Here is a 23,549-nt window from a genome sequence, read left to right on the forward strand (position 1 = left end):
ACCTAATTTGCACTCACTGTATATAGACTTTTTGTTTTCTACTGTATTATTGACTCTATGTTTTGTTCATTCCATGTGTAACTCTGTGTTGTATGTGTCTAACTGCTATGCTTTTTCTTGGCCAGGTCGCAGTTGCAAATGAGAACTTGTTCTCAACTAGCCTACCTGGTTAAATAAAGGTGAAATATTTTTTTTTTTTAAATGTTTATTTTACCTGTGTTTTATGTTATATTGACATTGCATTGTATATATGTTTCTGCATTTATACCAAGATGTTCAAATAAACCTAAACCTAAAGAACTCTCAATCAAAAACTTTTCCAGCTGCTGTAAATGTTCTTCAACACATGAACTGTATTTTACCATGCTGCTATAGCTATGTTTCCATTTAAAAAAACAAACACAGTTTAAACCAACATGGTAGCTAGAACACCTCATAGGATACATAAAACAAACATCACAACAGCTTTGAATGTTGGAGATACCAATACGCTGCATTCAATTTAAACCTAGGGGAACAATGTTACGCTGCAACTCTTAGAAACCAGCATCATGTTGTGTGTCAAGTTGTTAACGGAGCAACGTAAGTGAGAGGTGTTTGCTCCCTTGCATCAATGGAGGGAGACTTCATAAACCCTTCAGCGGCACTGTGACCCTTAAAGCATGTTAATTAAAAACTTGAGTGTGACAAGGGACATCCCTGGCAGGTGTCTACATACATTTATAGGAATGTATTATTTCTGATACTCTAAATGGTTGAGAGATCACTGCCATGTTCGTTAGGCACCAAATTGAAGAAAGGGGGTAGAGACTACTGGTCCAATAAGAAACACTCATTTCTGTTTTCTGCTTCAAAATATTTTTCTACGGTGATCCCTACTGAACACGAACCACGGTAAGCCTGAATTGATCAAATCCATCGTTTGTTAAAAAAACTGCTGTAAACTCCATATGGAGTTCTTGTTTTGTAAAGAAATTGAGAATCTGTTCTATAAATATACATTTGAAACAAATATTGCAGATCACAGTGAACCCTGTGACAGACTACAGGGCCAGTTCAAGGTGGCAATGTTTTCATTTGACCACGACATGATGGAGTACTTGATAATGTCACTGTTGTAACAACACTGGAGCATAGATATTGGTTCACTTTTCATCACATTTGAACGTCACGTGACTTGAGAAAGTCTGGACATTTGTACGTTGAGGTCCTCCAAAGGGTCTGGAGCCCATCCCAACGTCTTAAGCTTTGCATAATTTCCATCATATTAAATCTAGTTAACAAAATCTCGCAAAGTTCATTCTTTGAAAAATCCTGCCAGTCCCCCAAAAAACATTTTGAATGGAAAACCAACATCCTATTGGTTATTCTCACCGACATTGATGCATTTAGTACAGCATTTTCTTCTCGTCATCTCACATTTGCTTTCTTGTATCCTTCTTTATATTCTTCAGTTTCCTTCCCTCATTTGTTAGATTGTCCGTGCCAACAGTTTGGCAGGCTCAACCGAGGGCTAAGAGGCGAAGAGGTTACCGTCACCGCTGTGGCCGTAGAGGTCTGCCAGCTTCTTGAAACGCGGCCCCCAGTCGCTGAGGTAGTCGTAGTTCTGCTCCGAGTCCGTGCTCAGGGAATCCATCGAGCTGAGGGACTCTGCGGCTGAGCCACTGCCCTCGAAGGCATACGTCTGCAGCGAGTCGTAGGGCGGTGCCGATGGGTCCACGTCGGTCTCCTTCAGCCGGTCCCAGATAAAGTCGCGGAAGATACCATTGTCTGGCGGTGGCCGGGAAGACAAGAAGAGGGTGGGCACTTCCGGGGTGACATCACGGCGGGTCTTGCCACCGCTCTCACGGACCACTTTCAGGTTGCGGAGAGTGACCATGTCGAAGGCCTCTGTGTCCTCCTCGCCGCCGCCCTCGTCATCGTAGCGCACAATGTTCTCGCGCACGTCACGCTCCTCGTCCAGGATCAGGGGCTCCTTCTTCCTCCGTCGCATGGTGACGATCAACAGGACTAGCACTGTGTTGAGAGAGGGAGAGACAGAGAGGGACAGTCACCATCACCATCAACAAAGGGCAGAGGATCAAGATAGCTGAGGGTTAATCATTAGTAGACGAAGTAAAAATGGTCTGTCAATGAATATCATTTTGGAGACATTCTTTGTCAAACCTTGAGCCAAGATGGACAAAATGACAGAGGCATCACATGTCCAGGACCACTGTGGACTTTTTACAGTACAGAACATTTGTGCTATATTAGAAATGTTTTCTTTCATAATTTTGGGTCGTAGACCAAAACATACTGGTAATGATAGGGAAACCCTGTCTGCCACCTGTGTGGCATTAGGCCCCCAAACACATCAACACAACCGTTGGAGGCAAGCTTAGCTCCGAGAAACAATTTGATGGATGGAGCGATAAAGAGCCAGTGGGGGTGGAGAAAGGAATGGAGTCAATTTATAAAGAGCGATACAATCTGTATTACATTTATTACAATAGGCCCATGTTATTCATTGTGTTTTCAGCCAAGGCATATAAGACACCCTCTTTGTATTTTCCCCACCTTTAGCCTGAAGATTATACTCTTGTCTGAGACTACAGTTCTGGTATTGTCTGGAAAATTCCTTTTAAGATGGGGGTGGATGATCCGCTACATTAGTTTTATTAATATCTTCAACTGATTAAGTTTTAATCACTTGTACTGCAGCGCTGAGAACAGCTAGCTGTTCATCGAGTATGGTGCTATCTAGAAAAGGTGTTAGTCATTACAGTCCTGAGTTAAGGTTATTTCCGGTGGAATTCAAGTTGATTTCTGGTTGATTTAAGGTTATTTCAGGTTGAATTCAGATCTTGACAAATCAAAAAGATCTCTATTGACCTTAAAATGGACTCTGAGGTATTCGCAAATTACTTCATGAGATTTTCAAGATTTATACTTTTTAAATATGTAATTGGCCTGCTCATGTTGTTAGAACATAAACAACACAGAGATAAACACACAGACAAACAGAGATTTGGAGTGGCCAAATATTCTGTAAATGTCAGGGTTTAACAGTGGTGCGATCCCAAATGACACCCTAACCCCTTTAGAATGCACTACTTTTGCTCAGAGCCCTATGGGCCTTGGTCAAAAGAAGTGCACTTAATAGGTAATAGTCGGCTGCTCCCACAAGCTGCTTACCCTGGGCAGGCCAGCGCTAAATCCTTTTTTGGGCACAGCATATGCCTATCTGAGCAATAAAACAGGATTATATGCCAGTCATAAAGCAGCCACCCCTAAAAGCAAACGGACCAAGTGCAGCCCTCAAACCATGTCAAGGTTGGACCTCTCTCTTTCTATATACTTGATGGACCACTTCTGTGCCATCTTTTGACATGCTAGAAACGTTTTATCCTAAAATTGAATAGTCTAAAACAATATAAACCAACTTCCTCACAATATTCTAAAAGCAAAGTTTAAGGGACCATAGGCTCTATCAATTTCAAGGGCAAGCTGAAAATACTGAACAACACACCACCTGAAAGACTAATATACTATGCCATGCTGAACACCCCATTTCTGAGCACTTGGCTGTGTGCATATAGACCCTATGACATACATCTCCCCTCCATCTCAGCACAAACAAACATTCACAGATACACAGATACACACACACACACACACACACACACACACAGAATATCTCTGTGTCACACATTCATAGACACACCCACACACAACATCACTGTGTGTGACACACACACGCGCTCACACACTTGTTACACGCCAACATACACATCTCTGTCAAACACACTCCCCGAGACACAGTCACAGTCCACCCATCAGGTTAGTGACTGCCTGCCAGAATTCCCTCCTCTCCCGCGTCGGAACTATACTCCCAGGGTTGAAAATAACCTCTGTCGCTGCAGAGTGAGCGAGCAAAGCAGGGGAGGCAAACGTCTAATAATCCATCCATCAGCGCTGCCACCGCCAGGCTGAAATATGGAAGCCGCCCGGACCATACCTCATCCCCAGGCATGATGCCATTCCCTGGGCTAGACAAGCACGGTGGAGGGTGGATGCCGTGGTTTGGGGGGGGGGGGGGGGGCAGTGGCGGATTTAGGCATAGGCGACATGGGCAGCCGCCCAGGGCAGCATCTTGCCGGGGCGCCCAAACAATTAAAAAAAATAATAATAATATTTCGAATGGTCACATTTGCGCGATCGGTTTTCTCTCGCTCATTTGAACGTCATGTCAATGACGGAATGGGAGCCCTGATTCTAGTTTGTGAGCTAGGCAGGCCACTGCCTGGGAAGGATTCTCACTCAGAAGTACGAGAATGGGAGGTGGCAGGGGTAGGTTGACCTCAGGTCTCCCAAGTGGAAGCCCGAGGTAGAGGGAGCGGGGGAATCTATCAAATAGCGCACCTATAACTTTCTACAGTACTACTGCAATTAGTACTGCAATTAGTTGTGCAATTTAGTTTGTGTGTTTCTTGTTTGAAGTGCAATAGTGTAATAATCTGGTTCTCTTCTTTATAAGTGTGTTATAGGATTTGTGCAATTTAGTTTTATTTGTGTGTTTGTTGTTAGCAATACGGTAATAGTGTAATAATTCAATTATCTTTTTTTATTTGTATTTATATACTACACTTTGTTTCAGAGGCAGTTGGGATGACCAGGGATGTTGTCTTGACAAGTGTCTGAATTGGGGAAAAAATCATTACATTCGAAATGTAATAAGTACTTTTGGGTGTCAGGAAAAATGTATGGAGTAGGAATGTAGTGGAGTAAAAGTAGTCCAAAAAATAAATAGTTAAGTTAAGTACAGATACCCCAAAAAAACGACTTATGTAGTACTTTAAAGTTTTTTTTACTTAAGTACTTTAGAACACTGGCTAGGGGTTCTGGTTAAGTTTAGGGTTAAGTTTAAGTTTGTCTTGGTTATTTCTTTTTTATATTTAGGAGTCTTATTTTTGTATTTATATTTATGGGGGGGGGGGTTAACTGGATGAGCATAGGTTAACTGGATGTCTGATTGTCTGAGCTCACAATAAATTGAGATTCTCAGTTAGTAGTCAGCGAGTTAGTTGATGAGTTAGTCAATGATGTTTGACTAACTCAAGGATATTTCCTCACAGTATTTAAAAAATCTTTACAACACTCTCCCCCTAGATAACCACCAGGCCTGGCAAAATGTCATGCTCTCATATATCCAATGGAAATAGCCTACCTGAACACATTCCTTTGCACAAAGACAGCTGTGTCTGTCCGGAGCTCCCTGGTGCGTAAACTCTGAGGGCCAGGAATAGGTTAGTTGATACAATGTTGCAAGTGTCATGACTCTCCTGGCTGAGGATCCAAGGCCTCAGATCAGATTTACAAATGGCCGACGATGACCAGACTCCTCTCACCCACAGAAGCTGGGATGGTTTTGACAGCTTAATTAAGACTTTGTCATCAATTAGGGAGGAAGGGAATCTCCCTCCTACTCTTCAGTATCAATCAAAGGAATGCCTTTGTCCCCCAGAAGACTTTTGCCGCCAAAACCATAACATCCGAAAAGTGAATACTGGAACTATATTTCTAAGATAGGAATGTTAGGAATGGTCAGTGGGTATCTAAAGAATAATCATGTCATATTGCTTGTCATTTTGTGACATTATTAAAAACTGTATGAACCAAATACTGTAACTTAGGAAGGAAAAGCCCTTTGGCTGTCAAGTTTCCATCCAATAAATTGTGAATACAATATGAAGAACAATTTTAAAAAATTGTTACGATAGGAATGTGATTTTGGTTGTCTAATGAGTTAATGGCTTTTCATGTCCTTTGCACATTAAGTAGCCACGCCCGAATGAGCTCAGAAGAGCGTGTCAGTATGATGCCACCTCCCTTTCCGACCAGAGTGCTTAAAAGGACTCGCTAAGAATTAAGATACTAGAAGACGTGAGACCATGGTACACACTTTGAAATGGTTGGAAACACTGAAACTCTCAACACTAAATGAGAAGATAACCTCACCTACCAGACCAAAACATTGCCAGGTTGCTACTGGCCTGTAAAGTGGTCGGGAGCTGAACCCTGAATAATTCATTTAGACCAGAAAACATGTAGCTGTGGCTACATGGCTGAAAATGGTTAGAACTTTGAATCTCCACACGAGGTGAAGAAGATTAGACCTTAACATTGCCATTCTGCAGCTGGGCATATAAAACTGGTCCTAGAACTTTGACTAAAGACACGAGGTGGGAAGGACAAAATCCCATCTCAGACAATCACAGAGTATCTGTTATATTTGAACACTCCACTACAAGACCAAGACAACTAAGAAGAAGGACATTGTGACCTCTGGTGGACAATCAGAGCCTTACACTGAAGCGGGACACTACAACTTCCCCATAGATGGATTGATTGGTTTCAACAGAGAAACGACGAACAAAGACATCTACATGTAAATACATTCATGATCTCTTACCAAAACGGGAGGTGGTTCGTGTGCAGAGTAAATTATTACTTTGAGGGTAGTTTCCAAATGTATCAACGATAAGTTTGACTCTCTCTTTGTCTCTCCCTATCTACCCCTCCCTCTTGTGGTAACCAAGCAGGCATGCTGTTGTTAGTCGGCTAGGGACTTTTTCGCGTGTGTTAAGTGTTTATGTTATTCTGTGTTATTATTTAGTTAGCTAGTAAATAAATAATGAAACTGATTTTGTGTAGTGCTGAATCATAAGTAAAGCTGGGGTTCATGCAGATCCAAGGAGTATGCGGCTTTCAGAATGAGACTGATATGAGGTGATTAATAAGTGACTGTTATCGATATATATATTTTAGAGTTTAAGTCGATGGTAACTCTATAAACATCTTCTTCCGTGGTGCCCCAAATTCCGAATGAGTTAATTGTTACATGATTAATTTAATTGGGTAACAATTAAATATATAAAACCTGTCTGGGCCAGTGGGACGCTTGCGTCCCACCCTAATCAACAGCCAGTGGAATCGCATCGCGCTAAATGCAAAACCTCATAAATGCTATAACTTCAATTTCTCAAACATATTACTATTTTACACCGTTTTATAGATACATCTCTCCTGAATCGAACCACGTTGTCCAATTTCAAAAAGGCTTTACAGCAAAAGCAAAACATTAGATTATGTCAGCAGAGTACCCAGCCAGAAATAATCACACAGCCATTTTCAAAGCAACTAGCATGCATCACAAATACCCAAAACACAGCTAAATGCAGCACTAACCTTTGATAACCTTCATCAGATGACACTCCTAGGACATCATGTTACACAACACATGCATTTTCTGTTCGATAAAGTTCATATTTATATATAAAAACAGCATTTTACATCGTTCAGAAAATGACGTTCAGAAAATCTTTTCCCTCAAATGCTTCCGATGAATTAGCGCTACAATTTACAAAATTACTATTCGAAAACATTGTTAAAATGGAATATTGTCGTTCAAAGACTTATAGATTAACATGTCTTGAATGCCATCCCTTTGCCAGATTTAAAAATAACTTTACTGGGAAATCACACTTTGCAATAAACAATGTGGTATGCCCAGAAAAAAAGTCTAGGCTATAAATGTTGAAGCCATCTTGGAACGATCAACCATCAAAAATACTATTGTAAATAATCCCTTACCTTTGATAATCTTTATCAGAAGGCACTTCTAGGAATCCCAGGTCCATAACAAATGTAGTTTTGTTAAAAAAAGTTAATAATTTATGTCCCAATAGTGTTAGCGCGCTCCGAAGGCTAGTGAAAATGTACCGTGTGCGTCTGACTTGTCGTCAGGAATGAGCAAAAAATATATATTTAAGTTCGTTCAAACATGTCAAACGTTGTATAACATAAATCTTTAGGGGCCTTTTCAACCAGGGCTTCAATAATATTCCATTGGGATGGTTGCATTGTTTTTCAAAACGTTTCGAAAAGGGAGAGTAGCCATGGGCGCCGACGTCACAATGGTAATGGCCCATCCCTTGTGACCAAGATAAACAGCCTCTCTTTGGGTCAGTTACTACCATAGAAGACTCAAACCACTTTGTCAAGACTGGGGACTTCTAGTGGAAGCCATAGGAAGTGCTAAATGATTCACAAGCCCCTGTGTGTTTCAATGGCAAATGTTTGAAGTGATATCCACACATCAGATTTCAGTTTCCTGTCAGGATTTGTCTCAGGGTTTTGACTGCCATATGAGTTCTGTTATACTCACAGACACCATTCAAACAGTTTTAGAAACTTTAGGGTGTTTTCTATCCAAATCAAACAATTATATGCATATTCTAGTTACTGGGCAGGAGTAGTAACCAGATTAAATCGGGTACGTTTTTTATCTGGCCGTGCAAATACTGCCCCCTATCCCTAACAGGTTTTAATGAAAGACACATCACAAGTTCACAAGCAATAGCTTACCAGACCTTCATATATACAGTCATTGGGCTGGACCTAGTAAGACAGATAGAAAGGGAGGCAGAAAGGCGTAGTATCTATAGAGAGATGAAATAACCTGCATTTTCATCAGGATTCTTTCAGGATTTATATGTTTTTATTTAGTCGACAAAATAAGTTACAGGACTACCCCTAATTTGGCTTGGGCCGTGTCTCATTTCTTTAGCCGCCAATGGTTCACGGTGAATCAATGTGTCCATATGGCAAAGGCTGGTGCTCTCGTATTAGTGGGATTTAAACGTTTAGATTTTTATCAAATTCCCTTTTGTATTATTAAACAAGTTAAAATGATTTTGAGAAATTAAAACGCTACTATTGAAATGAAACTGTTCCATGAAAATGAACATACGAAAATCAGAACTGGCACGCAGATCGGTAGAAACTTGAAACTCAAGCGCCTAGGAATAGACCATTGCTAACATAGCGCACATTTCTTTGTACTGCATAATTACAGCTGGTGTGTGTGTGTGTGAGAGAGAGAAGGAGATGGGGTGTTGTAACTCAGATTGTGCCTGCTAAAACTGAACTCAAATGGACAGCTATGTGATCCGTCACAGAGAAAAGTGCTCACATCGATCCAGCGGGTGGAAAGCACAGAACTGTGTTGCTTGTTAAGGAGCAGGCCTTTTCTCCCCAATTTCATGAGATCCTATTGTAGTTATAGTGTTGTCACGTCGCTGAAACGGGAGAGGCGAAGGTCGAGAGCCATGCGTCCTCTGAAACAAAATCCTGCCAAGTCGTACTGCTTCTTGACACACTGCTCACTGCTCACTTAACCCGGAAGCCAGCTGCACCAATGTGTCGGAAAAAACACCGTTCAACTGGCGACCGTGTCAGCGTGCATGAACCCGGCCCACCACAGGAGTCACTAGAGCACGATGGGACTAGGACATCCCAGCCAGCCAAACCCTCCCCTAACCTGGGCGACCCGGACGAGAATGTACAAAGCTGTCATCAAGGCAAAGGGTAGCTACTTTGAAGAATCTCAAATATAAGACATATTTTGATTTGTTAAACACTTTTTTTATTTCATAGTTTTGATGTCTTCACTATTATTCTACAATGTAGAAAATAGTCAAAATAAAGAAAAACCCTGGAATGAGTAGGTGTGTCCAAACTTGACTGGTACATATATTTTTTTATATTTATCAGGGGGTCAGCAGCACCCCCATCACCCCTACTTCCCGTGGCTATGCTTACAATTTATCATAATAACAATATTAATTGCCTGGTAATAGATATGTAACTCACCCAAAAACTACAAAATGTTTTGTTGGATTTCCACTGTTCATGTTCAACATGTTGGGTATGCAACATTGCATGACAGATAGGCACTCAGGGGAGTTTTAATGCACATGCTAACCTTGACTGTAGTTCAGTCCAGTTAAAAATCTGAATTAAATTAGGGGCCCTGGATTTATTTTTATGGAATTAGATGGTTTGCCAGCAGCTGATTGAATGTTGTCCATATTTGGAATTGTAATAACTGATGAATTGTCTCTGGCGCAATGGGTTAGCTGTGTCTAATAGTCATAATTTGGCGGCTACCTTTTGATGTTCCTCAACGTCATGTACACTGTAGCGAGCTGAGCCAGTCCAAAAGAAAAAAGACAGAGGCTGAAAGAGTTCCGGGACCAAGGTATGCTAAAAAAAAGATACCAAAACTAACTGGATATTTCAGTATGCCAGCTTCCAGTTCCTCTCAACAGAGTTCAACAGCCACTGCCACCGATGATGATGAGCTAACATTAGCAACAACAGCAACTGGGCTAGCTGCTAGCCTGGATCATGTGGACCAGCTCCCAATCACACCGCCAGCAGTTGACTAGACAGCAGAGGAGCAAGATAAGCCTACTGGTGAGGCAACAACTTTCTAAACAAGCCTCATTCTCGCTATATCAGCGTTAGACTTCAGGGGTCATAGTGAAACATTAGGGTGTCCTGACAATAGAAATGATTTGTGTATGTTAATAAGTCAGTGTGATCCTTTGTTAAAAGCACATAGAGAAATACATAAATGCCGGCAAAGGAAATCCCTCTTACCTCTGTAGGGATCTGCAAGGAATTTATTGAACTGATGGGACAGAAGGTGGTGATTGAAATGATCAGTCAATTAAAGACATTGAAATACTTTTCAATCAGTGTGGATTCCACTCCAAATGTTGCATGTAGACCAACATACATTCATCATGTGGTATCATGTGGTATGAGCGTTTTCTCAGATTTCTGTGAAACTGTTTTACGAGAGATGGACATTGACATAAACAACTGAAGAGGACAATGTTATGATATTGCTAGCAATATGTCAGGAGTCTACAGAGGTTTTCAGTAGCACCTGAGAGAGATTACCCTTTGTTTGAGTGGGTACCATGCGCTGCCCACACCCTCAATTTGGTGGTTTTAACTGTTGCGTTGAGACGGAGGAGTTCTTCACCTTAGTACATAATCTTTTTGCTCAAAACCGTTTCATGCTGGCAGACAATTACTGTGGGGTTACAGCCAAATGAAAATAAATGGATTGAGACTGAAAACTATCTAATACAAGGTGGTCAGCACAAGCAACTAGTGGACTGTGTCTGAACTATACTTTATCCAAACAAAATATCTGATGAGACTAACCAGCATTTCACTTCTAGTGATGAAGCCAGGGCGCTAAACAAGAAATGTAGAAACTCAAGATTGCTTTTCTGTGCAATATGTGGAATAACATTATTATGTGATTTCAGAAAACAAGTACTACACTGCAGGCAGTTGACCTGGACTTTTGCAACTCTGTTGATTTGGTTAGTTAATTGAGGCATTATGTGGGAGGCCTACAGGATCAATACGACAGCTTTGAGACAGTAGCTAAAAACATGTCCGGTACAGCCTCACAACTTTATCAAGCGGACACACAACGACAAATCATCCTCCGTGTAAGTTGTCAGGCCATGAGAAGTTTTCTAGAAGCGTGGCAGACCGTATCTCTTGTCTGACATGACCATACGTTCATCATATACTATCTAATATACCATATAGCATTGTAAAGAAACCTTCAGGAGTATTGTTCGGTAATTTTTTGTTCTACTATCCATTTTGCACACAGTAAATACAGATAAATGAATTTGTACAAGCGCTGAACAGAAAATAATAAAGTTTGGCACAAAATATATGACATGAATGAGGACTTCCTTTGTGTTTGTGAGCATGGGTGCTTGAATACCGGTACTAATCTAACACGTGTCAAATTAACCGACGGTTGAATGCATGTTATTATATAGTGATTATGAACGTGTCACAAGGACGCCGTGCATACTCAGTCAACTGTAATGTCACGGATTGCATGCGTCAGCCAAACGTTGGCATTGACTTAATACCCAATTTATTTTGTACTGGATATACTACTCTTTTATATCTAAAATGAACCAGCAGTTGAATACCTTGTCACGACTTCAACCGAAGGTGGTTCCTCTCCTTGTTCGAGCGGTGCTCGGCGGTCGGCGTCGCCGGCCTACTAGCCATCCCCAATCCATTTTTCTTTTTCTGTTTGTTTTGTCTTTGGTTCATGCACACCTGGTTTTCATTTGCTTTAATTCCTGTGTGTATATTTACTTAGGTTTGTGCGGGATTATCTTCATGTTGCTTGTGGAGGCTTTCCTCAGTTTATTATAGAAAGCAGCGTTGGTTTATTCTCCTTCCGTGAGTAACTGTGAGTTCTCTTTGTCTTGGGCGTTTTTTTGGTGATTGTGCCTGTACTGTTTTTTTGGACTTGCCTATTAAAAGAAACGCTACATTGACATCTCTGCTCTCCTGCGCTTGACTCCTTACCTACCTGCAGAACGAAGCCTTAACATAACGATTGTTGTATGAATATAAACATTGCACAAGGACCCTGTGCACTCATTTAACTGTAGTGTCACAAATTGCACGCGACAGGCCTCAATTAAGGCCTTGATTTAGCAACATGGCAGTTTTGGCCAAAGATGAATGGGTGAGATGTGCGGTAGATCAATTGAACATTATGCCCAATTTTCCATATTTGAACTGAGAAAATAATCCATCATGCAAAATCAATGAGAATACAAGCAGAATATTTAGTACTGGGCCCGTTCTCATCGACATATTTTTTAATGATAGATTCAGTGGCTGGGCTCCCTCTCCTCTACTCTGTCTACAGTGGGGTGTGAAATTATTGATACCCTTGATAAAAATGAGGTAAAATGACTATAAAATAAATAATTTAAATTCTGAGCTATATTGTACGCTCTTAAGAATTTGAAAATTTTATTATTTTATTCTAAATACAATTTCTCAGAGAAAGAGATTTTGTTAAACAAGTAATAAAAAAATCTTAAAAGGGATGGGATCAGAATTATTGACACCCCTGTTTCAACACCTTTCAATACCTCACCTTGCGAGGATAACGACACAGAGCCTTTTTTAAAGTGTTTTATGAGTTGGGAGGGATCTTAGACCATATGGAACAGATTGGGAAGGATCTTAGACCATTGGGAGAAATCTTAGACCATTTGGAACAGATTGGGGGGGATCTTAGACCATTGGGAGGGATCTTAGACCATTTGGAACAGATTGGGAGGGATCTTAGACTATTGGGAGGGATCTTAGACCATTCGGAACAGATTGGGAGGGATCTTAGACCATTTGGAACACGTTGGGAGGGATCTTAGACCATTGGGAGGGATCTTAAACCATTGGGAGGGATCTTAGACCATTTGGAACAGATTGGGAGGGGTCTTAGACCATTGGGAGGGATCTTAGACCATTTGGAACAGATTGGGAGGGGTCTTAGACCATTGGGAGGGATCTTAGACCATTTGGAACAGATTGGGAGGGATCTTAGACCATTGGGAGGGATCTTAAACCATTGGGAGGGATCTTAGACCATTTGGAACAGATTGGGAGGGGTCTTAGACCATTGGGAGGGATTTTAGACCATTTGGAACAGATTGGGAGGGATCTTAGACCATTGGGAGGGATCTTAGACCAGATTGTGAGGGATCTTAGACCATTGGGAGGGATCTTAGACCATTTGGAACAGATTGTGAGGGATCTTAGACTATTGGGAGGGATCTTAGACCATTTGGAACAGATTGTGAGGGATCTTAGACCATTGGGAGGGATCTTAGACCATTTGGAACACGTTGGGAGGGATCTTAGACCATTGGGAGGGATCTTAGACCATTGGGAGGGATCTTAGACCATTTGGAACACGTTGGGAGGGATCTTAGACCATTTGGAACAGATTGGGAGGGATCTTAGACCATTGGGAGGGATCTTAGACCATTTGGAACAGATTGTGAGGGATCTTAGACCATTGGGAGGGATCTTAGACCATTTGGAACAGATTGGGAGGGATCTTAGACCATTTGGAACACGTTGGGAGGGATCTTAGACCATTGGGAGGGATCTTAGACCATTTGGAACAGATTGGGAGGGGTCTTAGACCATTTGGAACACGTTGGGAGGGTTCTTAGACCATTGGGAGGGATCTTAGACCATTTGGAACAGATTGGGAGGGATCTTAGACCATTGGGAGGGATCTTAGACCATTTGGAACAGATTGGGAGAGATCTTAGACCATTTGGAACACGTTGGGAGGGATCTTAGACCATTGGGAGGGATCTTAGACCATTGGGAGGGATCTTAGACCATTTGGAACACGTTGGGAGGGATCTTAGACCATTTGGAACAGATTGGGAGGGATCTTAGACCATTGGGAGGGATCTTAGACCATTTGGAACACGTTGGGAGGAATCTTAGACCATTTGGAACAGATTGGGAGGGATCTTAGACCATTGGGAGGGATCTTAGACCATTGGGAACAGATTGGGAGGGGTCTTAGACCATTTGGAACAGATTGGGTGGGGTCTTAGACCATTTGGAGGGATCTTAAACCATTGGGAACAGATTGGGAGGGATCTTAGACCATTGGGAGGGATCTTAGACCATTGGGAGGGATCTTAGACCATTTGGAACAGATTGGGAGGGATCTTAGACCATCGGGAGGGATCTTAGACCATTTGGAACACGTTGGGAGGGATCTTAGACCATTTGGAACAGATTGGGAGGGATCTTAGACCATTGGGAGGGATCTTAGACCATTTGGAACAGATTGTGAGGGATCTTAGACTATTGGGAGGGATCTTAGACCATTTGGAACAGATTGTGAGGGATCTTAGACCATTGGGAGGGATCTTAGACCATTTGGAACACGTTGGGAGGGATCTTAGACCATTGGGAGGGATCTTAGACCATTTGGAACAGATTGGGAGGGATCTTAGACCATTTGGAACACGTTGGGAGGGATCTTAGACCATTTGGAACAGATTGGGAGGGATCTTAGACCATTGGGAGGGATCTTAGACCATTGGGAACATATTGGGAGGGGTCTTAGACCATTTGGAACAGATTGGGAGGGATCTTAGACCATTGGGAGGGATCTTAGACCATTTGGAACAGATTGGGAGGGATCTTAGACCAGTCCTCCATGCAGAATCCTTCCAGATCCTTGATATCATTTGTCTGTGCTTATGGACTGCCCTTTTCAAATCAAACCATAGGTTTCCAATGGGTTTCAAGTCTGGAGACTCAGATGGCCATTGCAAAATGTTCATTTTGAGGCCAATTAACCATTTCTTTGTAGATTTTGATGTGTGCTTGGGGTTGTTGTCTGGCTGCCTGACCATGCTGTACTGAAATTAATTGGTGCACATTCAGATGTTAATGTACTGCGTCATCATAATCCATCTTGAAGAGTACAAGCCTTCTGAGCAGTACTGATACATTTTTGCTATCCATACAATCTTGAAACAATTAAATAATTATCCACTATCCAATACATTATCATTTACATGGCATTAGGCTTTCTATTGATCAATCGCTATGGTATTATCATTCAATCATAAATGCTAGCATTCAATTATTATAGTAAATACCCTACATTTAATCTGTCTTTTTAGGCAGTAAAGAATTAACCACCATTATACTGTCAATTTTCTCCACTCCACCCTCAAACCATGGCCATGAGGAATAGGAATGGTACCAAATGACAAGGGAAGAGAGTGATATCACCTTTGTCAAATGCAGCAGACTTGGCTCTTGTAAGGAAAAATACAGTGTTTGACATAGTGAGTCAAGCGACCTCCGATGTACTTCAGCTGAATGGGTGCCAGTCAACATTCGCCGATCACCACAATTACAGACTATGTCAGCCAGAATGAAGGGGACAGATTGAGACACAGACACTGTCAATAATAGATTACTTTATGGTCATCAATATGTTGGCTGCCTAAAAATGTTAGATGTGAATAATCACTGAGGTGTAATGCAGCCTGGTCTCATAGACAAGATGTAACATAGTAAACATAAATCAGGGACACTCAAATGAGTATAATATGTTACGTTTGGAACAGTTACATAAGACAGAAGGACACATAAGGCAAAAACAAAAGGAGAGTGGTTGGTCAGGGTGGATGGGAAGGTATATTTTGGGATCGTCCAGCAACCCAAAGGTTACGTGTTCAAATCTCATCAAGGACCACTTTAGCGTTTTAGCAACTTTTCAACTACTTACTACTTTTTAGCTACTTGCAACTACTTGTTCACAAACCCTTACCTTAAAATGTTAGCTACCTAGCTAAAGTTAGCCAGAACAAATTCGAATTTGTAACATCATACGTTTTGCAAATTGTGGGCCTCTCCTGTTATGAGTCAGATGACCTTACATGACCTCTCTATTTATGGTTTATCTATTTATTGTTCCAGCATTATGAGGCAGAGCGAACAACGGTACAGTATAGTGACTGCACAGAGCCCCAAGAGACCTCTGGAACAGCTGCTGTCATCGTTTGAGGAGCTCTGCCAAAATTCGTGAGATTGCCTCAAGATTACAAAAAAGTATAGAACCTCCAAGCTTGCCTTATTACAATTATTGAGCCACATGAGTGTGCTTAATTTTTGTTTAGTCTTATCCAGGTTAAATAACAATACTTTGTGTGTGGTGGGCATAAATTCAAAGCAGTGCAGACATATGTCAGTCAAAAATTACTGTGACTAGAAAACAGGGCTGTGTCAAGTAGTAAGAACATATTTGGAATCGGGAGTTACTACCTGAACTTGTCCAATAAGAAACCTTGTTTTTGTTTTCCGTTGCAAAACGTTGTGACGTTCTGCCCTAGTGAACAAAACTAAGTTTGGTGCAATTAAAAGGGGCACAAATCAGGACAAATACCAATGTTTTGAATGAACAACAACAACAAAACTATGAAACGACACACTGCCTCAGTGCCTTTGGTACAGCTTAGCTTGGGTCCTTGCTCTTCTCTCCCAGTGTGACTCAAGCGTCAAAAGTGCATTCATTGTTAATAATTCCCTATTTAAAATGTTTTCTTTTTCTGTTTCCACATTCTCTCTTCTGGCTCTCCACGTATCCATCTGCCCCTCACCCTCGACCATGACGGAAGGACCCCGAAGGGAAACGGCTTAGTTGGCCCAAAATATCGTCTCGTTTGAGGCTGTGCAGCAATGGACTAATCCTAGTCTTCGTCCAAAATGGCACCCTGTGCACTACTCTTGTACAGAGGTCTATGGGCGCTACATTGGGAATAGGGTGCCATTTGGGACGCAGTACAAGTGCCACAGATATGCAGAGAGAAGCTTTGGGTGTCTGAATAAGACGTGGGAGAGGTCTTAAGAAATACAAGGATGCAAGGCATCTGCTGCCATACAATGTATCCTCCACAACAACAGGAGAAATGTCAGCCTGCTGCTGTGTAACACATAATGGGTAACATTTTCTTCCCTTGCGCAAAACAGCACTGAACCACGTAAAAAATGTAATATATCCATGCCTTATATACCTTTCGACATTCATAATGACCTTCAGAGAGAGAAACTCAGGGCCCATATTGATAAAACATCTCATATTAGGAGTGCTGATCTAGGATCACCCGTATTCATTATGATCTAAAAGGCAAAGCCGATCCTAGATCCGCCGACCGTATGAAGCCGTAATATCTAGCTCTATCAACAGGAAATGTGTGAGTTATTTTGTCTAACAAAGATTGTATTAGGCAAAGAGATAATTGGACTTAGCAATAACACGACTGCAGCTTTGAAAGAGACCTTTCACTCAATCATCTGTCGAGAACAATTAAAGGTTGATTTTCACAGGAGACTAAGGTAACTGGAAAACTACCTGTTTCTCGCCTCTCTCTCTATCTCAAAAATCACAAAGAAATCTGTTGATTGATTGGTAACTTGTGAGATACACCTTAGGTGTAAGTGCCCCGTGATAGACGAAGAGACAGCGAAAGAGAGGTTTAGGAAGGTAATGAGAAGATAAATACATTCAAAAGTAAAGGGAGGGAGGGCTGAAAATAACAAAATAGTATGGGGAAAACCATGCCCGAACATAGACATTGTCTGATGTTTTGACAAGTTTGAAAGCATGAGCATGAAAACCATGCGAAGAATGAAATATTTCTCACCATGTTACCTGCTTACGTCATCAACAAACTACACTTACTCACTATATCTACAAGATACATGAGGAGCTTGGTTGGACCACGGCTCCTCCCAACAGTGTGTGACTGACAAACACGTGGGAGAATCTCAGTGGAAAAAATACCCCCTTAACTATGCAGGGCTCATCCCCAAAAATACAAAAAGATACTTTACTGAACTGTTAATAATATTAATAATTAAAGCTGCAAGCAGCGTTACCGAGGTTCAGCTGTGTGCCCACTGTGCCACAATCAGGACAGATTGGACACATTGCCCTGGGATGAGCTACTTCTGTACTGTTTACCACACTTGCCAAATCAGAACTCAAAATCAAACTGATGGTGCCATATGCTTTTGCTGTATTTTGGACCATTTTCAATGATATTGACTACTTTAAACGTCTTCTTCTCTAGAACCAAATCTGGTATACATATTTTCCAAGACTTTAGCTGAAACAATATGGCAGCAATAATATGGCAGCAATAATATGAGCCGATGAGCTTGCATGAATGGTTTTTCATGTCCAACAGCCCCACAATGTGGCCAAACTCTACCATACTTTACAGGTTAGCTGGACTCATATCCGTGAGCATTTCATCAGTTTGGGTCAAACAGATCAAGAGATATAAAATGTGCCCGTTATGGCGTCACAATACGGTTGATATGAATGTTCTTGCATATGTTGAGTCTTGACAGTGTTTGCAACGTGTACCAAGTTTTGTTACTATACAAATATCCGTGACTGATTTATTTGCATTTAAGTGCAGACCATGCACATGTGAATGTTTATTGGTCAATAGTGGCCATGTTGTTTGACATACTAGCCTGGAAAATGGTGCATTGAAAGACATGGTCCATAGAGGCCAGATATTCAGTTTTGTGCAGATTGGTAGTTCGGTGCCAGAGGAGTAGCGTTTTAAGTGTTTTTCACCAAATTCTAAGTGGGGGAAAATCCATCATGGCGGACGTTATGGATCCTTGAGGCAAATTTGTTCCTTGTGGTTAGAGGTACCAATATATACAATTTCAGGACTCTCAAACTTTCAAAATGTGCATTTTCAATCACTTGTTATAGCGCCAACATGTGGCCAATTGGCATGGCATTGCATGAGAGGGTGTGGCCCATGAGCCTTTACCATCATGCCAATTGCATGTTATTTTCCTTGGAGGAAGAACGCCAAGAAAAACAATAGGGTTTCACCGGCTTCTCTGATGAACACCTAAACATAGCAGCAAGCAGCGATGTTCCCGGGGTTCAAGCATCATGCTCTACCAACTGAGCTACAGAGGACCCCCATGTGGGTAGTGGACAAGTGTACCCTTCAGAAAATAGTGTATTGAGATGTACTATATTGTACTGTACTATGCTGTACTCTACAGTGCTCTACTCTAATGTATTGAACTATACTGTACTGTACTATACTGTGCTGAATCGAACTATACTCTACTCTACTGTACTGTGCCTTATTTTACTGCACTGTACTGTACAGTACTGAACTATACTCAAATTTACTGTACAGTACCTTAGTCTTTGGTTGGTCTGGGACTAGCTCTGGATCTTGTTTTTTCCCCATTTAAACTGGTATTGGTCTAGTCATGGTCTTGATGCACTGGTTCTTGGACTGGGTCTAAAGAGGTCAAGTGTTGGTCTGGGTCTCGAGTTTTCTGGTCTCTCTCTTACGCCAATCTTATACTTTTAAATATATGTGCGTAGTGGACAAGTTCACACTTCAGGACATATTGGAGAGCATTGAGATGCATAGCCAGAAGGGGGCTCCAACCCTTTAAGAGCGTCCATGTTGTTTAAGATATCAACTTAATTCATGTTACATATAAAGATCTTGGTCTATAGATGCAGTACACCACGTTTCGGGGGAAATCGGTGTAGCGGTGTCTCAAGAGATGCATGATTTACACCATTTTCAAGTGAGGTGAGGTCATTGGTCCTAGAGGAACATTTGTTCCCTGGATAGAGAGGAACCTACGTACCAAATTCCGAGACGCTAGGTAAAATGAGGAGATCAAAGACAAATGTTGTTTAAATTACCACCATTTGGCCATTTACCACCACCACCGTTCATATCACCACCATGAGTTGCACCATGTGTAACCAGATGAATTTGGCCACCAACTTACACCATCCCACCCAGTTTGGTGTCTATAGGTCTTATCACCTAAGAGCTATAGCTTTCTAATAAAAATAATAAATATAGCTGCAAGCATCCATGCCGGGGTTCAAGCTTTGGCCCCATAGTGCCACCATCAGGACAAATTGGACACATCATCTTAATATGAGCTACTTCTGTAGTCATTACCACACTTGCCAAATATCAGAACTCAAAATCGAACAGATTATGCAATATGCTTTTAATGTATGTTGGACCATTTTTTATGACGTTGACTATTTTAAACATTTTCTAGAACCGCTGGACCGATCAACACCAAAGTCGGTATATAGCATCGATAGATGCATGTCTTCTAAAAAATGTTTTCCCAAAACTCTAGCTGGAACAATATTTCCAATAAGCTTACATGAATGTTTTTCCCTGTCTAACAACACCATGTGGCCAAAGAAGTTAACTAGACTCCCACCCTTGAGTGTGTATGCCAAATTTCATCACACTGAGTCAAGCAGATGAAAGAGATTAAAATATGTGCCCATTACAGCGCCATTGTGTGGTCGATTTAAATGTGCTTGCAAATGATTCTTGACAGTGTTACAAACATGTGTATGACGTTTTGTTACAATACAAATATCTGTGTCTGTTTTATATGCATTTATGTGCCAGGTCCCGCCCACTTGAAAGTTTATTGGTGAGTAGCGGCCATGTGGTTTGAAAGTCTAAAAATGTTGTGTTGTGAGAACTTGGTCTATAGATGCCATTAATCAAGTTTTGTGCAGATCAGTAATTCGGTGCCGGAGAAGTTGCATTTTAAGTGTCTTTCACAAAAATCCAAATAGTGGAAAATCCATCATGGAGGAGAGGCACCTACAGAGCATTCGTAAAGTATTCAGACCCCTTGACTTTTCAAAACGTTGTTACCTCACAGCCTAATTCTAAAATGGATGAAAAAATAATTCTCATCAATCTACACACAATACTCCATAATGATGAAGCAAAAAAAAAAATCTCTAATTTTAGCTAATTTATAAAAAATAAAGAACCAAAATACCTTATTTACATAAGTATTCAGAAACTTTGCTATGAGACTCGAAATTGAATTCAGGTGCATCCTGTTTCATTGATCATTCTTGAGATGTTTCTACAACTTGATTGGAGTCCACCCGTGGTAAATTCAATTGATTTGACATGATTTAGAAAGGCATACACCTGTCTATATAAAGGTCCCACAGTTGACAGTGCATCTCAGACCCATGAGGTCGAAGGAATTGTCCGTAGACCTCCGAGACAGGATTGTGTCGAGGCACAGATCTGGCAAATGGTACCAAAAAATGTCTGCAGCATTAAATGTCCCCAAGAATACAGTGGCCTCCATCATTCTAAAATGGAAGAAGTTTGGAACCACCAAGACTCTTCCTAGAGCTGGCTGCCCGGCCAAACGGCACAATCGGGGGAGAAAGGCCTTGGTAAGGGAGTTGACCAAGAACCTGATGGTCACTCTGACAGAGCTCCAGAATTCCTCTGTGGACATGGGAGAACTTTCCAGAAGGACAACCATCTCTGCAGCACTCCAACAATCAGTATTTTATGGTAGATTGGCCAGACGGAAGCCACTCCTAAGTAAAAGGCACATGACAGCCTGCTTGGAGTTTGCAAAAAGGCACCTAAAAGGACTCTCAGATGATGAGAAACAATATTCTCAGGTCTGACGAAACCATGTTTTTTAGCGGCAGGGACTAGGAGACAAGTCAGGATTGATTGAAAGATGAACAGATCAAACATCTCTGGAGAGACCTGAAAATAGCTGTGCAGCTTCCCATCCAACCTAACAGAGCTTGAGAGGATCTGCAGAGAAGAATGGGAGTAAACTCCCCAAATACAGGTGTGCCAAGCTTGTAGTGTCATACCCAATAAGACTCGATGCTATAATCGCTGCCAAAGGTGCTTCAACAAAGTACTAAGTAAAGGGTCTGAATATTTATGTTTTGGCTTTGTCATTATGGGGTATTGTGTGTAGATTGATGAGGGAAAAAACGATTTAATCCATTTTAGAACAAGGCTGTAACGTAAAAACAAGTCAAGGGATCTGAATACTTTCAGAATGCACTGTAAATATACCCAGATTTTGATTTGGTGAAATGGTGAATAGACGACAAACATAAGTATATGCACATGCATTCATTGAGATGAAAATTGAACAGCAGTAACTCAGAAAACAGGGGAGATCCGGAGGACATTCTGCGATGTTCCTATTAGGTCTCTTAAGTGTTTCGTTGCGCTGTTATCCCTCTGACGTTCTGAGAATGTTCTAATAACATTGCTTGATGTATGTACCGAATTCCATGCGAGAATCTTCATTGCATACTCCTCGCGTCCTCTCTCCTCACCTCCTTCTCAAAGCCCATTGGAGGAGAAGGTCAGAGGGGAGAGACCTCGGCTTTCTCATCCAATGGGTTTTGAGAAGGAGGCCAGGAGAGAGGAAATTGGACGCGAGGAGTATGCAATTGCGATTCTCCCTCTGATTGTAGGTCACAAGGGGTGATGGGCGTGACCTTTCAAAGTTTGCATATTTAATTGCTTGTTATAGCAACACCATGTGTCCAATTGGCATGGCAATGTATTCGAGGGTGTGGCCTTTGGCCCTTTACCATCATGCAAGGTTGCACCCTCCTAGGCCTTACCGTCTCATGGGAATTTTCCTTTTTTCACAAAATCCCTGCTTGAACCCCTAATAATATTAATCATAACAATTAAAATAGGGTTCCAGTCCCTTCGGAGCTTGGACCCCTAATAATAATATTAATAATACATTTTATTTGTCAGATGCCTTTCAGGACACTCAAGGACAATACAAGTAGGCCTATATAGACTAGTTGGGGCAGATCATTTGAATTCATTACACAGTTACTCTTGGCACAATGTGTTTAAACTAAACAACCTCTTCATCAGGCAGCTTGATGTGTACATAGTTCAGTCAAGTATCTTTCTTGCGTCATACAGGCCACTTTCATGTCCTTTTTTGAGTGACAAACTAACAATTATCTAAGCAAGAAACAATCAAACCATGAATCTGGATTAATTTACTACCTCTGAGCACCTATACATAAAAATACATAAAAAATGCTAAAACGTTACCCCATGGGTCAGTCATAGTGGAAGGCACAGAGAGAGAAATATCCTCTAGGACAGTGTTCCCCAACTCCAATCTCTGGCCCCAAAAATCTACTGACTGATTAGCTAATCAGAGAGAAGAAATGGGTACAAATCAAGCTTACGGTCTCTCATCAAACAATCAACAAATAACTCAGACAAATACAGCAATCAAGATCAACATTCACAATGGAGGTTCGGGGGGGGGGAGAAACAAGCCAATCTGACCACCTTAAGTGGACTATTTCCTGATTATAGTGCTACTGTCCCACAGGGGCCGGAGAGTCCAATCATACATGTACCTGGCAACATGTGTCTTTTTTAAGG

The 23,549-nt window shown here is 41.4% G+C and overlaps 1 protein-coding gene across 1 annotated transcript in view; it reads right to left on the reverse strand.

Annotated features, from left to right (window-relative positions):
• Window positions 1-333: 333 nt before the first annotated feature.
• The window catches only part of LOC115156583 (cadherin-7-like), a 120,586-nt gene continuing 97,370 nt past the window's right edge, over window positions 334-23,549 (reverse strand). The window contains exon 11 of the mRNA XM_029704053.1: window positions 334-2,016. Within this exon, the coding sequence (XP_029559913.1) occupies window positions 1,514-2,016 (503 nt within the window). The 3' untranslated portion in view covers window positions 334-1,513. The remainder of the gene's footprint in view (window positions 2,017-23,549) is intronic.

The sequence above is a fragment of the Salmo trutta genome, chromosome 21 (genome assembly GCF_901001165.1).
Source record: "Salmo trutta chromosome 21, fSalTru1.1, whole genome shotgun sequence".
In the NCBI taxonomy this organism is placed as follows: Eukaryota; Metazoa; Chordata; class Actinopteri; order Salmoniformes; family Salmonidae; genus Salmo; species Salmo trutta.